Below are 17,130 nucleotides of genomic sequence, written 5' to 3'. Positions count from 1 at the left end.
ATCGAGGCAGCCCCTGTTGCAATGGGAACTTCAAGCTGTTGTCATCAAATTTGCCATTACTCCTTAAGTGCAAGTCCTGGGAAACCCTTTTTTTTTTTTTTCCTGGATTATAGACAAAAAGACAACGTGGGGAACAGCGTGAGGCAGCACCTTCAAATACGGCAGCAGATGGAGGAAGACACTCAAAATCTTGGTCACAGTAGGGTAATAGCCAACACACAAGGTTCCCAGCCACGGTGTGACAACTCCAGGGCTGGCAGACAGGGACAGGCAGGTCCAGGGGACAGAGCCCTAAGGAAAACCCAACGGTTGTGCCCCACAGTGGGAGCAGACTTCGGCTCACAGCCTAGTCCTGCTGGTCCTGGTCCCACGGGAGCTGTAACCCACGCTCCAGAGACAAGGCAGAAACGGCTCTGTCAACGATTAGTCCTAAAGCAAAGGTTTTAAAGGTCAAAAAGCCATTAGCTGCAAAGTATTTGGATAGGTATTGGGATAGAGATGCGGGAGAAAATTGTTCAAGCGAGTCAACCCTCACCCCCAGCAACAAGTTGTGCAACTCGCAACTACCTGAAGTAAAAGACCAACTACAAGCAAACACGATCACAGCAGCAGAGCTATGATTTGGCAGCCAGTGAACCAGGCCAACAACAAACCCACAATATTGTATATTTTATTTAAATTAACAAAACTACATGTTTTCCAGGTTGCTTAAAGCATTCTGTAAAAACTGAACTCAACCTAAACAAAAAAGGATATATTTTAATAAGACCCAGGGACTATTTCTGAGATGTATGAGTAGGGCTTAGGAATTAAGAAATAAAAAAACCACACACACACGCACGCACACATACACGCGCCCCGTAAACAAATTGTTAGTGTTTGACACAAAATTTGGTTTTAAAGCTGCAGTTCCCCATTTGTAAGGAGCCTTTACAAAATGCAATGCTATACTAAACTGTAAAAGAAACCACGGAGACATCTATTGGAACAACATAAATATCACGTAAGAACCCAAGGTAAAAAGGATGTTAAAGTTGCAAAGTCGAGCACTCAGCCAGGAACGTGCCAGAGTTACAATGATGTGCGTGATTTTAATTCACTTTCTAACTGAACAGCTGCCGCAAGTAGGAACGTTGCTTGGACCTACTAGCACTTATTTTCCTTATGTAAATCACTTACAAGTTACATTTTGCCATCCCTGTTGAAGGTGTGGTCCCAGCACTTATTCCTCATACAATAAGTGTGCCCCCTCTTTTTTTCTTTTAAACCACATTTCCTTTCAGTACAGGGGCACCGTCACCCCACTTTACAAAAAAAACACCCCCAACTTATAAAAAATTATTACTGTTCTAATTCAAGTATCCAAAACCACCCAAAGCTACCTCCTTAAGTAGTGTTCAGCACTTTTTCTGTGCTACAGTGACTTCACACGCTCAGACATAGCAGCAGGTGAGGAACTTCACCCCGAGGCACGCTGCTAGGTACAGGGTGAGCTGGGGATCCCAGTGAGGGCCAACAGAACAACCAACAGAACTGCTTTCTTTTAAGAAAATGGTAGAATAGCTTGAATTAACAAAACTAGGGTAACCCTCCCGCTCACGGGGTCTGCCTGGTGTGCTGCACCCCGATCAGAGACCCGTTGGATGGTGCACAACTTGGGGTTCCCACCAACTGGGGGGATGTGGGATTATCTACCCTATTCTCTGAAGTGTCAAGCTCTAATAAATGGTATTTTAAATGCTATTTTACAGAGTGCTGTTCTTACTGGGATCGTACCAGCCCAGCACTGCCCCGGGTGATTTGGTTGGCACCGCCAGCAGTTCCAGCAAGAAATCCCTTCAGAGGAAAGGCTGGTGAGGAGATGGGGTGCCCGGCCGGCCCCGCACACGGCCGAGGGGCAGTTGCTCGCCTTCTGGCCCCATTCCCTGGCAGACTGGGAAAATAAGGAGGAATTATATGAAGGCCTCATCCCAGCTGAAGTATTGCCTTGTCTCAAGAAATATGGGGAACGGAAAGCAATGGGCAAGGGAAGTTGGTGGTGTATTTTGTTATTAACAGGTTTGAAATGGTGATGGGGATGAACTGAGCAGCCCCCCAAACAGTGGGGTGGGCATGTGGGGGTGCATGGGGCAGCCAGGGACGGACAGCGCCGAGAGCCAGCTGCCTGCTGGGGTGGGAATCGTGAGGAACCAGCACATCCTGGTGCAAACCAGGGCCCTGGCTGCAGAGCCTCAACTCCTGCCCAGGGCCCCAAACTCACACACAAACCAGAGCGCGGCAGAAGAGCCAGCAAGGAGCGGCCTTTAATTGCACAGCGTAACGCGTACGCTGGCTAGAGGCAGATTAAGGTGTCATAGGTGATCTCACTTCTGATATTTCTCTATACTTTCATTTTGCAGCCTCAATACTCTAGCAATTGATGTGTAATTTCAGAAGTTTTAAGAATGCAAGGATAACCAGGATGGTGTTTCTACCAGTACCCACGCCGACTGCCTGTCAGCGGCTTTAGAAGCTTCCCCCCTCTCCCTAATCTCTGACCAGACTGCAGTAGCAGATTCTTATCTTTTGGGGACAAAATTGGGGTGGGGAGGTTATGTGTTACTAGCACTTAACACAGATATTTATTAGTTCCAGGTGCCGAGGCCCCCTGGATCCTCCAGGCCCTAGAAGATGGGTCCTGAGCAGCACAGACCCTTCTGGCCATGCTTCTTCTTGCACACACCATTAACACTTCTCTTAACTGGTCCCCAGCACAGTCCAGTTTACACCTCCACCCCAGAGCAGTTCCCATTCCCCTCGTAGTGCCAACAGCCTCACAGCCAGCCCTGCCCAGGCACAGTGCGGGGGTGAGCGACCTCGTTGTCTGCTTTTGCTCTGGAAAAGCAAATATCCACATTACTGCAGGACAAGTGGATTTTTTCAAGTCAGATAATCCCCAGAAAAATCCATCTCTGCCAAGCGTGCTCCACCCCAGCAGCGCAAGGAGGAGCAGGATGGCCTGGTGTCCTCTGCCCAGCTTGCAGGCACAGGGACCAAGAACATCCCTCCTGTGGCCCTTCTCTTCTCCCCATAGCACATAAGCAACATAAAAATGAATGAGCCGTAACAAAAAGGTAAGGTGGAGGAGGACAACAAAAATAAGGGAAGCCAAAGGGGCTGAGAATAGGCAGGAGCTGGCTGTGGGACCGGTACCTCTGGGACTTGGGGCAGGAGCACTCCTTTCTCCTGCAGGTCAGCTCAGAAATCCAGTTTTTACATTCCCCTGCAGTTAAACAGCTGCAAAACCTACTGAGAAAGTGTTGCTGCTTCTACTAAAATCTTACCAACTGCGTCCTACTCCCTTCCCCAGCTGCGTTTTGTTCAAGTGACAGAGGTTTGCTGCCGAATTACAGGGCTGTCCTAAAGACCTCAAACAAGGTTCAATACAATTACAGACAGTGGAATTAAAATGTTTTTACAATGAGGCTTTAGTTTCCCCCCCCAACCAACACTTTGTTTAAAGTTGCACACAAGAAGAAAACTCAAAGCGCTGAATACGTGCTGCTCCCCGCCTGAGCTCCCTGCACCACCTTTACACACCAGCGCATGACAGCTAAATAAAAACTGCTCGATGCCAGCTCTGCCCCCTCCTACCTTCTGAATGTGCGACTTTGCAACCTTAATGCTTTTCTAGCAGGTTTTTACGTGCTTGAGTGTAACACAATATACATATCCCTCCCCCCAGAAATAACTACACCATATTAAAGAGTTTACAAATGCTCTGCTCGGTGTCACTGCTCTGTGAAAATACGCTAGGTATGGGGTGCTCGAGAAGCAAGTTAGGTCAGAGAGGTCTCCTGCCACAGGGCCTTGGGTTGTCCTCTGCTCTCCACCCCGCTCCGGGTCCCAGCTGAGGCCACCTCGGCATTACTCCTGAGCCTCCTTGCGAGCCAGCTTATAAACCTCCGTGGGCCCATCCACGTGGGTGATGGTGGTGGTGAGCTGAAGCTCTTCCCCGCTGTTTACTCCCAGGTCACCTGAGAAACAAAGTTATTTCATTACCCCGGTCCTACAATAAAATATTTGACAATTAGAGAGCAAAAGGTCTGGTTTTACTCCCTTGAGGCTTTCAGCAGCTACCTGAGCTATGGACGATGCAACATTTCTATAAATGCTTTTATTTACAGTTACTTAAATACAAGCATTTTGGTAAAGGATGGTTTCTGTGCTACTGAAGACTCCTGATAGAGGAATCCAACAGTGCTGCCATTCTCCACTTGCCCAGATTTCCATTTTCTCCTTTTGTCATCCCTCCATTCGAGCTACGCAATTACAACTGGGCAATACTAAACAGTACAAAAACCATCTATAAGGCTTTAGACAGCCTTGGCTAAATACTCTAACCCTAGTCATTAATTAAAATGTCTGCTAGGAAAACCAAACCAGCATTTGCAAAACATTGCAAGGTGCTGAATAGGCACTTTGGCTCAAAAAAAAAATGCACAAAGGATGTCACCCCCTTTATATTGCTTTAGTCCCATGACAGCCTTCACATAATTTAGAGGCATTTACCATTTGACTGGTCTTCGCCGTAATTCTTGTGCGACGGCGCGTACAGGAACATCAGGGCGAAGACGTAGAGGTTCCACATCCCGTAGATGCCGGTGAAGAAGGCGCTGTTCACTTCTATCGTTATGTCCCCCCACTTCCAGTGGCCTTCGGTCACCTGCCCAGGAGAAAGCAGACCCACACGGGCCGGTCAACGAGACCAAATTCTGTAAAAATACAGAAGTGAGCCCTTACAGCACTAACTTGGAGTAAATCAGTAAGAACAGTGTCAATTTAACAGGATTGAGTAAATGGGAGTATAACAGACTCAGTGATGGAGGAGTCAGGCTGGGATTCTCCTCTTTAGCCTCAGTCTGCAGGAAGAAAATGGTCCTTACAAAATGATTGCATCAGGATTTCTTTCACTTTGATTTATTATTCTTAAATGTGACAAAAACTCTCACATCCTGCGATATATCCTGATGGGTTCAGCAAAGCTTGCCACATAAAGGGCAGTACCTAGGAGACAACTAGTTACATCTGAAAACATTAGACTTCTATAAATAGACCTTTTATAGAAAGAAAATCAGCATGAATAATGCGAAAAGCTAATGTGCTGAATGTCTGCTTGCTGCTTGTGTCTTGAGAGGGGCCTAGGCTGACAGCATCAGCCTCAGACACACAGAGATTTGTCAAGATTTATGAAAATATCATCAATATTAATGTTACTTGAAGCTACACAGACTGTTCACACTGAAATGTTGGCTTTCTGTTAAAGAAAAAGACATAAGGGGGAAAGCTGAAAGCTGAACTAGCTTAAAAAGAGTAGCTGGACAAGATCATTTGTGTTACACCCGTAAGCAGCCATGGTCATTAACGCTCAATAATGAACTGAATGCCAAGTGGTGTTCCTCAAACCATGGCTTCAGTCTAACAGATTTTCAAGAGCAGAATCATCTGCTGCTGTATTTTGCATTGGGACACACCATGTACTCCAAGGCCTAAGTGGTACGCTGGGTTAAAAATGGCTCCTGCACCCCTAATTCTGTACTACTGGACTGGCAGGGCTGTACCCACGGCTCTCCTGAGGCTACAAGCTGCCTGGGCTTAGGAACAACCAGAAATGACATCTCTGAAATGGATGCAAGCTTAAAAGTCACTTGGAGGAAACCATCAAAGTATCTTAAAGCAGTGCTAAAAGCTCATTTGTGTGGAGAGATGGCATCGTCGCTCAGAATAAACAGGTATAGATGCTGCTGGGAACAGCAGGGTTGGCAAAGTCAGCCCAGGGGAGATTGACTTCTGTTATTTCACTGTGGGCATACAAAGCCACCGGATTCTTTCAATGCGAACAGAACATTTTTCCTCTTGCTGAGTTCTCAGAAATGACTAAACCGTGTTGGCTGGTATTTCAAACAGCACCGCCCCAAAACCTTTACCGTGAGCCAAAGGCCTCTGCGAAGGCTTCAGCCTGAGCAATTTGATGGCAGTGCTTCAAATAAATGAAAACAAGTTCTTAAAAAGCAACTTATTATCAAACTTATAACAGGCGTGCCTTGTCTGAACAGCAAGTGCGGTGACATCCTCAGTGGGCAGGCAATTGGGGGCTGATGCTCTCAGAGGAAGCCAAGTTTTGTCACTCACCTGGCTCACAATGAAGAAGATGACCGTCATTGCTGCACAGGCCAGAGTAATGAGCATCAGGAACTTGAACCTAAAAATCAGCCCCTGCTTAGAGAGAAATGTCACTGGTCACATTAACAGAATCCACAAAAACCCATTTTTGTTTTTAGCATATACAAGACACAAGCATAAAAAAAAAAAAAAAAAAACGAAGAAAAAAAAAGGGTCCAACCCACGAAACCCCAAAGCAAAACAACCTCCACCCACTCCTCTGCGCCGGCTTCACGACAGCCCATATTCTCCGCTCCCCACACGTCTGCATTCCTCCCGGATGCTCCGAGCAGGGTGTGCGTGTCTGGACAGCTCTGGCTTTCCATTACATTTGCTTTTTGTGACTGATTTACCAAGAGTTAATGTGGAAGAGGAGGCAGGTCAGTGTAGGCCATGGGCTTCACGAGGAGCCAGCCTGATAGCTCACAGCTTTTGTAAAACAAACATCTGTGGACACCCTGCACGGCTCAGCAAGACGAGTCGGGGTTTCTACAGCACGGGTACTGGGTCTGTCCCAGACTAATCCTCACCTCCACGCTCTGTCTGGGAGGAAACTGCAGCGATTCTCAACGCCTGTCAAAACTACGCTGCCTATTACAGCAGAATGTAGATTATAAGACAAACGAAGGCTCGAGATCACTTGGTTGGCAATCTGACTGCATACTGTACTTGCTTTCACTAGTTTTACATTTTTACTTACAAATCCTTTTGGTTTTGTTTTTGTGTGCGTAACTTTTTTTTTAATCTGTTTCTGGAATTTTGGTGGAAATGTCAGTGTGTCCGTAATTACTGTGCCACACTGTGACAACAAATTACTATTAATTTAACTCTTCCAGATCAGATTCATTCTTGCCAGATGTTTGTATGTAGGGCATGGCCGTGGCAGCTCTACAATACGAGCTGAAGTCCTGTGCCTCTTGCTAAAGGGAAAGATGGACAAAAATGCTCAGTATCTCCTTCAAATTCTCTCAGGTCCAATTCTCTAGTTTTTTATGTGCATTCCGGATGGGTGATAATGGACTTGTTTAAATCAGAAGCAACCATCATTTAACAGAACAACATTGGTGATAAATATTTACACACCCATGGAAACATGAGGCACTTAGAAGTGAGCTCCTGTCGCAGCAGTTAGACAGCTAGGACAGAAACAGTGTACAAAATCACGGGCTAAAACCGGGGATAATGGGCTGAACATGTTGCATTTTGATCCTAGCAGGACAGTTTCCCTCCTGCAACTTGGTTAGGAAAAGGCAACTTCAAAAATTTGCATTCACACCAAGGAAAAACAGGGCAGTCCTCGCAATACTTTCCATTAAACACAATAATAATATTATAGGAGAAACAGGTATGGGGAACTGATGGGCTTACACCCCATGGTAATTAAAATGGTAATTTGGGCGATTTTCTTCCATCTTCCAACACTGTTCAGCAAGCTGGGAGAAAGGAGAGCTAGCTTACATACCCTCCTGACAGTTTAAAGTATTTCATCAGGACTAAAGACCCAAATAAAGAAGAAAATTCACAACAGCCAAACCAAAGGGCAGGCAGGGGATTTGAGCAACACAAGAAAGCCGGTAAAGATCAGATCTCCCACTTCAGGATTATATGGATAGAGAAGGTCTCAGTATAGACTTTAAGGTCAAAAATGCATTTTAAAAATAAAGAATGCGTGCAACAAAGGAGGGACGGTACCTCGTAATGAAGGCGGCGAGCCTTGCTCATGGCTGGGAGGCTTGACTGCTTGCCACTGATGTTTCTGAACACTTGAAAGACCATAAAACACAGGAAGAGAAAATAGAGACACAAGCAGATTCCCGCGACTATGATAAAGGCCATCTGAGCAGCACAGGTTAAGAGAAATTGGTATGAGCTAAACAGAAATCATAGAAAACATTGTTCAGGCAATTCGCTTATTTTAGTATCGTCCCAAAGGTCATAATTAAACTTCCGGTGGGCAGCAATCGCTCAGGGCGGCAGCGCTGGGGGAGCCCCGGCTCAGTGCGGACCACGGGCTCTGATGTCACGGCAGCGAGGGGGGACGACCCGCCACTCCAAACCTGCAGAGATTTGGGAAGTGGTCACCAACCAGCATCATCTTCTGAGAGGCTCCTGCAAGAGGGCTGGGTGCCACGGCATGGGGGCTAATTGCATTAGCTTATCTCAGCCCAGTAATTGTAATTAACGGCAGCGAAAGCAAGCCCTGCCAGCGAGGGCAATTCGTGGCAATGCCTCAGCAACGCCTGCCCCGGTCATGGCAGCAAACGGAGGGTCTGGAGCTGATGCCATCGCAGGGCTGGGGGGAGAAGGGTGGCAGCTGCTGGAGCAGCACCAGCTCTGGGATTACCATGATAACACCCTAGATCTAAATCCCCTGTGCTTCCCCCAAAATCTCTAATATCTTGCAGAGAGGGTGTGTACTCCCATGACTTCCCCAAGCACAGCACCAGTCCCTGCCAGGACTGCTTCTTCCAAACGACACCAGCATCTTCCGCAGCGCCTGAGCCCCCCCCTCATAGCCCCAATCTGCCAAAAGGAGGAGGTGTTCCCCACACCCCCCAGGTATCTGGCAGGACGGGAACACCTGCCTTGCCTACCAACGCAGACCGAGCCTGCCCCAAGCCGGGGAGGGAAGGATACAGCCAGCTCAGTGCCAACTTCAGTAGTCCAGATGCTGTAGAAGGGGTTCTTCAGCTGCACTCCCCTGCAAAGAAGAGAGAAAATGCAGAGCTGCTGAGGGGCTCAGGGAGGAGACAAGGTGGGAAGCATTTCTTGAGGGCCGTACGGGACAAGATCTGCTGCTGCGATGTGCCAGCCTGTCCAGTGCACTCACAGGAGCCTCTCCTCGCTTCAGGAGATGGGGCTGAGCATCCAGCCCCGGGTGCTGAACTGCTGGTCCCTGCTGCAGGAGGTGGCCAGGAGCCTCAGCTCGGGGCAGGCTGGCCCCGGGAGCAGCACACATGGGCCGCAGAGCGGCGCTGCACCTACCTCTCACACATGTCGAAGATGAAGAGGCAGAAGGAGCCAACAGCGATGGGTCCAACCTGCTTCCAGTACCCCGAGAGACGATTCCGCTCATTCTGGTCCTAATCAGAGGGTCAAGAGGTGAGGAGGAGAAAAAGGAAAAGCAGGTTAGCCTGAAGCTCTCTCTCCTGGCACAAGTCCCCACAGCATTGTTTCCAACACTCAACTCAAGGGAGTTGCCAGCGGGGCTGGGAGCCACCTTCCCCTCCGTGTCGTACCCACCATCATGTGCTCTCCGCAGAATATGATCCAAAACGACAGGAGCATGGCATAGAAAATGCCTTGTCGAATGTCTCCGAAGAGCAACATCCAAGTCCAGTCAAATCCGATGGAAAACCACTCCACGGGGATGTTAATGAACGTCATGGAAATTCCCAGAGCAAAGATGACCCTGGAGAGGCAGAAACACCGTCTCTTTCCAGTTTGCAAGGACACGGAGCCCCAGAAGCCAAAGCTGTTCACGAGGAGCAACAGAAGAAAATCTGGCACTGTTTGGGCCAAGGTGGTGGGGTGTCACCTCCTGCCAGCAAACCCTCTGTGGCTACACCCCTCTGAGCAGCCATGGGCAAGTGCAGCTGCTCGCTCTCTGTGAGTTTAATGGGAAAGAAAAGAGAAGCTATGGAGGTCTCCTGCTCCCAGTGTGCCTGGGTGGAGGGAGGGGACAGGGGAGAGACCATCCCTGTTTCCTCAAAATAAGGGCTTTGCCTTGGAACAGCGACCACCTTGGTCAGGGTCCTCTTGCTTGAGGGTCACCTTGGCCAGTGTGCGAGCCCCTACTCACTTCTCCAGCAGGACAGGAGCGCGTGTCATCAGCGTGATCCGTCTCCAGTACCAGACCATGATAATTAAAATGCTGGGGGTGAGGAAGGTCTTCATGGCAAACCACACTTTCGTAAAGCCTCCATTTTGATGGATGCCCTGAGGAAAACCAAGGTGGAATGCAACAGCTATACAGGGTTTAACAGCATTACTCCGTGCTTCTCCTCACAGGAGCTGACAGGAGAGGCACGTACATAGCAGTATATGTAAGCACGTGTAGATGCAACTACTCTTTGAAAGACGCCGTTTGTCCAACCCAGGAAAGGGAGCAGGTGCCTACTTAGCACCCAGGCCATCTGAGAGGGCTTCAGCAGTCCCAACAACAAACACCAACACACAGAGCTTCCACTGCGAGATGGAGAGCAGTCGAGAGAAGGCACTCTGACACAGTGTGGAAATAGCTGGCAGAATTGCTCTCAGACAAGTAACAAGATACTCACGAAGCCAAGTCACCACTGGTGGGAAAGGCATCGGCCAAATTAATGCATTTCTCCAGACACAGGCCCTCCCACCGCCGTCTGCAGCCACCACAGCCGGCTGGCTCACCGCTTCTGCTGTGCGGGACGGTGGTGGGAGGTTTTCCAGCCGGGAGCACCCATGGCCACCACGCCTCAAAGGAGGGCAGAAGCAGGGACAGCTGCCAGCCATCCCAAACACCTGCATGGCCATGCTCCCCTCTGAATTCCACTGGTCTGTTCCTCCTTGGCTCCCATCTGCAAGGGGCAGTGCTACAGGCTTGGGGAGGAGTGGCTGGAAAGCTGCCAGTCAGAGAGGGACCTGGGGGGGTTGATTGATGAACAGGAGCTAGCAGTGTGCCCAGGTGGCCAAGAAGGCCAATGGTATCCTGGCTTGCATCAGCAATAGCGTGGCCAGCACAGACAGGGAAGGGATCTTACCCCTGTACTCGGCACTGGTGAGGCCGCCCCTCGATGACTGGGTTCAGTTTTGGGCCCCTCACTCCAAAAAGGCCATTGAATGACTCGAGCATGTCCAGAGAAGGGCAACGGAGCTGGTGCAGGGTCTGGAGCACAGGTCTGATGGGGAGCGGCTGAGGGAACTGGGGGGGTTTAGTCTGGAGAAGAGGAGGCTGAGGGGAGACCTCATCGCCCTCTACAACTCCCTGAAAGGAGGGTGCAGAGAGGGGGGATGAGTCTCCTGACCCAAGGAACAAGCGCCAGGACAAGAGGTAATGGCCTCAAGCTGCGCCAGGGCAGGGTCAGACTGGCTCTTAGGAAGTATTTCTTTCCAGAAGGGGTTGTTGGGCGTTGGAATGGGCTGCCCAGGGCAGGGGGGGAGTCCCCATCCCTGGAGGGGTTGAAGAGTCGGGTTGACCCAGCGCTGAGGGATCTGGTGGAGTTGGGAACGGTCAGTGTGAGGTTCATGGTTGGACTGGAGGAGCTTCAAGGGCTTTTCCAACTGAGATGATTCTGGGATTCTGTGAGGTGGAGGACGTGTGCCCAAGGCAGACCGCAGCAGGGAGGAGAGGACAGAGGGGAGCTCTCAGAGCTGTGGGAAGAGCCCAGCTCTGGAGGTGGTCACAGGGCAGTGCGGGAGGGTGGCAAGGCTTGGGGAGGGCTCCTCAGAAGAGAGCAGCCAAAAGAGGACATCCCTTGGGAAGGAGGGAAGTCATGTTTGTAGGCAGGAGCTACCCGTGATGAAGAGCAGGACCTTGCTGTGGATCAAAGAGGAGATCAAGAAAGGAGCTGCAGCAGCCCCTGGGCAGACATCGCGGACAGAAGCAAGACAGACGCTTACCACGAGGCGAATATCCTTGATTTCCCCAATGCCCACGTTGATGCCCTTCCTCTCGTTGACGGGGAGACGGATGTTGATGAGGTAGTACTTGTGGGCCACACTGCCAATCTCCATGAAGGGAAGGAAGTCACAGTCATAGTGACGGCCTTCAGAGTCCAGGGTCTAGGAAAGGGCACAGAGCAGCAACACGGCAGTCAGCCTCAGATGGACCAGCGCACCTGCCACCAGTCTGTGCAAATCTCAATGATTTGGAGACATTTTTGCTCAAGTTTTTGATTGGTTTGGGTTACTGAGTCAATAGGGTTTGAACTCGAGCAGGTTCATATTTCAGGCTCTTAAATGCACTTAAAGTCATGGGAGCCTTTCAAGATGAAATACTACTTTGGGATCCAAACTTCCTCCCTCGGCAAGCACAACTAGAGCCAAAACAAAATATGCAACCCCTTCACACATATCTTTATGCGGAGTTTCTTAACTCCTGTTTTACCAGCAACATTCCCCTCTGCACCTCGTATGTGTTTGCTGCGTATATGGGGCTGTATGGAAGTACAGGTGCTACTGGAGATGTAAGTGGGTTGCTGAAAGGGGCTGTGAAATGGGAGAACAAGACACGGAGCTGAAAAACATGGCATGGTGAAGAGACACCAGATTAATTTAAGCACATGAATTACATTCTGCAGCACAGAAAGAAACACCTTTATTTAAACAAGATGCTCTGTTCTCAACTGCTAGCTGTGCTATCTGCACCTAAGCTTTGCAGATTGAGGCATTAAGAAGTTATTTTAAGAAACTCTTGCCCCACCTCTCCAGGTTCTTTGAGCTCTGCCGTGTCCCTGGTGGGCTATTTCCTTGCCACTCCTAAAGAACAAGGTTTTGTCCATCACAGAAACACAAGGAAAGGTCTCTTGGATGGTTTGGGGCGTACAGATCTCAAAGCATTTGAGTTCCAGACAACACCTCACACCTTTTCTTCCTTACAGTTCTAACTGTACCTCCGACTTCACCCCCTTCTCTTGCATCGCCCAACAGAACCAATTGCACATGGAGTTCATCAGGTTTTCAAAGATTCTGAGCCAAGAGAAAGCTGATATGTTTGAAAGTTATGACTGAACAACTCAGAGCACCATGAAGTACAGGAAAAGGCCAGCTCCCACCTCACTCCCACACCTCCCCACCTCCAGCACCATCAAAACACCTTACTTTTGGTGAGCCAAAGGTGCATTTCAGCTTCCTGATCTCTACTGCGTGTGCTATTTCTTCCCAATCATCAAACACATCATCACGATACGCTAATGATACGTCCAGGGTAATTTCTGCGTTTTCTTCTGCAAGAGTAAGGAGACATCAGGCTTGTTAGAGAGGAACGGTACAGAACATCAGAAGGGTGGGAGAACCTCTAGACACTGAAATGACCTCTGAGAGGCAGGCAGCTATGGAGGAGAATGGAAATTTTTGCATTCCAAACAATACAGATCAAATTACCTTTTTCAAAATATTTATCTCCTTGCTAGTAGAGAAGAATTTTTACTGGTCATGAAGGTCTGACATCTTTCTAACATATCATGACTTACAGCTTATATTATGGTTGTGGGTGAAGAGCATTATTTATTCATATAACATTAGAAACAATAATTCATATAAAACTGGAACCTAGACAGCTGCAGAGACAGAGAGTAAGCCAAGAAGCAATCCAGCAGCCTGTCCACCACGGGCTGGCAGAGGGACAATAAGACAGGCTTCTAGGAAGACCTTCTGCAGGTAACGCAAGGGTGTGCAATAGGTCCTTCCACGTCAGGAAACAGCTATATTGCATCATAGGATTTGCTTTAAATCAACATTGAAATAGCATTTAGTTGTAGAAAACCACAAAAAATGTGAAATATACAACTGTATAGGGTTAGATGAACGGTATAAAGGAGAAACCATGCAACTAATGGTGCATTTCGTTCATTTAGGCATGATAGCAGAAGTCACCTATCAACATAACCTCAGATTTCTTATGGCTGTAGGTTCACCATCCATAAACACTGAAGCCCAACATCTTGAATAGAAAGGTCTAGAATATGCCACTTAACAAAGATGTATTCTACTAGAGAGATGTTAAATGAAAGAAACAAAAGGGTCGCAGAGGTGGGACGGGAAGGGAGGAGGCAGGGAAAGACACTGCTGGCAGAAGTCAAAATGCATCACCAAAAGTACAAATTGCTTCAAAATTGACCACAACAAGGATCCTCTGCTCTTAAAAGATAAGCCAGGATTCTTAGAGTAATACAAAAACACTACACAAAGTTCCTTTAAAAAGAAAATTTAAAAATTGAAGTTCAGCTCTGCTGGCCTTGCTGGAAAAAAAACTCAGAAACGGCTGCACATGATGGAGTTGATGGTTTCTATATGCATTCTTTAGCTTAAGTCATTCTACGTAAGACTTCTGCAGCCCTCCCCTCCATGCCCACACCAGTGCTGACTTGTTTCTGCCTTTACAGGTGCACCAACTTGCTCGTCAGTAAACACACGCAGAGTTTATATGCCCAGGTAATTTGCATGGCAACAGTCAGCTCATCCTCTCCTGGACACGTTCACAGTAAGTGTATATGGGGTATAACTGCTTTTAAATATGTTCTTACTAGGATGCTGCCAAGAGGTCATCTCTGAGAGAAGGAAATGGGCCTGGAACAGACTTATTTAGGTGTCATAACTGAGCAAGTTCATGAAATCAAGAGTTACAGCTGAAATAGCGTTACGTAAACATACCTTAAAAACCCAAGGCAAGTCTGCACCAGCTCTACCAGATGTAAAATCCTCCTATTTACCAGGCACAGATCCAAGGGAAGGCTCTGAAAGAGGAACGCATTCTGAAACAAGCACATGCATGCTACAGCCTAGCCTCTTTTTGCAGATTACCAAACTCGGAGAGCTACAGCTGTTGGAAGAATATTGGAAGATGGCTACAGACCCATCTACCGTGGAGAAGAGCTGGAAGAGGGCTTGACCCATAGACCATGGAGAAGCATTGGAAGATGGTTACAGACCCATCTACCGCAGAGGAGCGTTGGGAGATGGCTGCAGAACCACTTGTGCCAGCATCGAAGCACCGTGCTCTCGCTACACACAGCTTGCGAGCGCCCTGTGGCACGCTCCCGAGGTCAGACACGTCTGTGGAGACCTAAGCTGACAGACACACTAGCCTGGTTTCGGCTGGGATAGAGTTAATTTTTCTTCATGGTAGCTAGAATAGTGCTGTGGATTCAGTACAGGATCTGGTATGAGAATAATGCTGATAACACACTGATGTTTTCAGTTGTTGCTAAGAGATCAAGGTCTCTCCAATTCCCCATGTCCTGTCCATGTGCAGGTGTACAAGAAGCTGGGAGGAGGCACAGCCAGAGCACTGGAATTGAATTAGCTGAAGGAATATTCCATATCACGTAACGTCATGCTCAGTATATAAAGGAGGGGAGTCTGGGAAGGAGGAGGGTACTCTCTTGCTTCTGGGATTGTGACTGCAGGATCTTGGTATTTCGGGATCGCTGGTTGGGAACAGGCTGGGTATCAGTCAGCAGGCAGTGAGCAATCACATTGTGCATCACCCCTTTGCACCTTCTATTATTGTTACTGTTTTATTTTATTATGATTACTAAACTGTTTGTTATCTCAACCTACCAGTCTCCCTTTCTCCCCCCATCCCCCGGCCAGTGAGGGTGAGCAAGCAGCTGCGTGGTGTCCGTCTGCCAGCTGAGTTCAAACCACCACACACATCCCCCCCATGGGGGCTGCGTCGCTGCAAAGGCAGAGCCTCTACATGCTCTGTCCCGTGAGGATGCAGGAGGCGTAGGTGACACCAACACCCTGAGCTTCGCGCCAGGAGCCCACCGTATGAAAAGGGGCCTTGCCAGCTCTCTCAGCAGCAGCCCGCGCATGGGAACAGGCTGCAAACGCACATCAGTACTTGATGAGCTTTGAAGTTCAGCTCCGAAAAAAATCTGGTCTTCATAATTCCGAAGGGAGGCTGTCTCATGTCTACAAGTGAGCATGACTCTTTCAAGTGCTGCGTGTCCCATCTATTTATCATCTTTTTCAGTTATATTTTTGCTGGGAATATGTGGTGGCATACTCATCCAAAATGATGGGAAGGGGCGTGGATGGTATCTGTGGTTTAGACTTGCTATTTATACAGTGTTTGGAGGTGGCTCTGTTCTGCATCTGATGTGGATGCATCAAGACTTTTCTGAGCATTTCTTTTTTTGCGCACGTGATCTATACCAGCCAGATTGATATCAAGTTCCTTCCCACAGCAGCCATTAGTTAGGTTTCCATGAAACAGGAATTTGCCATCTCAGATCCGCTATTTAGAAGACCAGCAAAACAGATAAATGGGAACATAAGGTTAAACTTGGCCCAACTAAAAAGAACTACAAACTTCATTTCAGAAGCCATAAAACCAACTGGAATGCTTGGGATTAAATCCAACACAAACAGCTTTCATTATTTCATCTTTGCAATCCAAATGTTGCTGCTGCCATCGAGTATGAAAACCAGAAGGCAGGAGATACACCAGTGTGTGCCTTTCCAGACTCACGGATTAGAAACTCCCTCTGAATTTCCATCAGTCACTGCGTCGAGGTAACATCTCGCATTAGAAAAGTTTTGCACAAGGATACTTGAAGACTGTCAACATAAAATACATATATATGTATGCATACATATACACACATGTATGTATTTCAGCACAGCAGAACAACAGTCCTACGCCAGTCTACCCTCGGCCTTTCATTAGCAATCCCCATTGTCCAAGAGGAAAAAATAAGGACAGTGACACACTGTTTGGCAGAGAACTAAATTTTAAGAAGATTCATGGCTTATTCACATGAATACAAAATTGTCAGATGGTGAATAAGACAATCTGGGGTGTGTGCGCCCTTTTCGTGCACAGCATTAACACTCCTGAAGTCCTCTGAATGCCAAGGGCAGGCTACGTGCCTGGGCAGGCATAGCTGCACGGGGGAAAAGGCAGAGAAGCAGCAGCTGATGTTCCACCAGTCTTGGCTTCAAGGTAAAAGAAAGGTGTGTTATTTACCATCAAAACAGCGGGTGGGACGAGTGAACAGGAGGCAAGAGGCTGACGGTCAAGCCAGTTTTTATTTCTGGAATTGCTGAGAGTGAGCAGAGTATTTTAATTATTCAAGGCTGAGCCACAGCAGAAGAGGAAGAATACATGGAAGGACAGAAGAGAAAAAAGCTACTGCAAACCTGTGCTCAGCTTCCCAGATGCTAAGATGTTCGAGAAAAGCAATTATTCAGTTCCTCCACGCATGTTAATCAAGAATCTCCAGAATT

At 48.1% G+C, this 17,130-nt stretch overlaps 1 protein-coding gene across 2 annotated transcripts in view; it reads right to left on the bottom strand.

Annotated features, from left to right (window-relative positions):
* Positions 1-654: 654 nt before the first annotated feature.
* Positions 655-17,130, bottom strand: part of WLS (Wnt ligand secretion mediator) — a 48,275-nt gene continuing 31,799 nt past the window's right edge. For both annotated transcript variants that reach the window (XM_074831765.1, XM_074831764.1), the window contains 10 exons: positions 12,997-13,121; positions 11,797-11,958; positions 10,004-10,140; positions 9,445-9,613; positions 9,187-9,284; positions 8,839-8,902; positions 7,894-8,037; positions 6,172-6,255; positions 4,552-4,705; positions 655-4,016 (listed from right to left, as the gene is read on the bottom strand). In XM_074831765.1, the coding sequence (XP_074687866.1) occupies positions 3,907-4,016; positions 4,552-4,705; positions 6,172-6,255; positions 7,894-8,037; positions 8,839-8,902; positions 9,187-9,284; positions 9,445-9,613; positions 10,004-10,140; positions 11,797-11,958; positions 12,997-13,121 (1,247 nt within the window). In that variant the 3' untranslated portion in view covers positions 655-3,906. The remainder of the gene's footprint in view (positions 4,017-4,551; positions 4,706-6,171; positions 6,256-7,893; positions 8,038-8,838; positions 8,903-9,186; positions 9,285-9,444; positions 9,614-10,003; positions 10,141-11,796; positions 11,959-12,996; positions 13,122-17,130) is intronic.

Source organism: Strix aluco, chromosome 8 (assembly GCF_031877795.1).
Source record: "Strix aluco isolate bStrAlu1 chromosome 8, bStrAlu1.hap1, whole genome shotgun sequence".
Taxonomy (NCBI): Eukaryota; Metazoa; Chordata; class Aves; order Strigiformes; family Strigidae; genus Strix; species Strix aluco.
The sequence above is the reverse complement of the archived record's forward strand: the minus strand, read 5'-3'. Positions and strand labels throughout refer to the sequence as shown.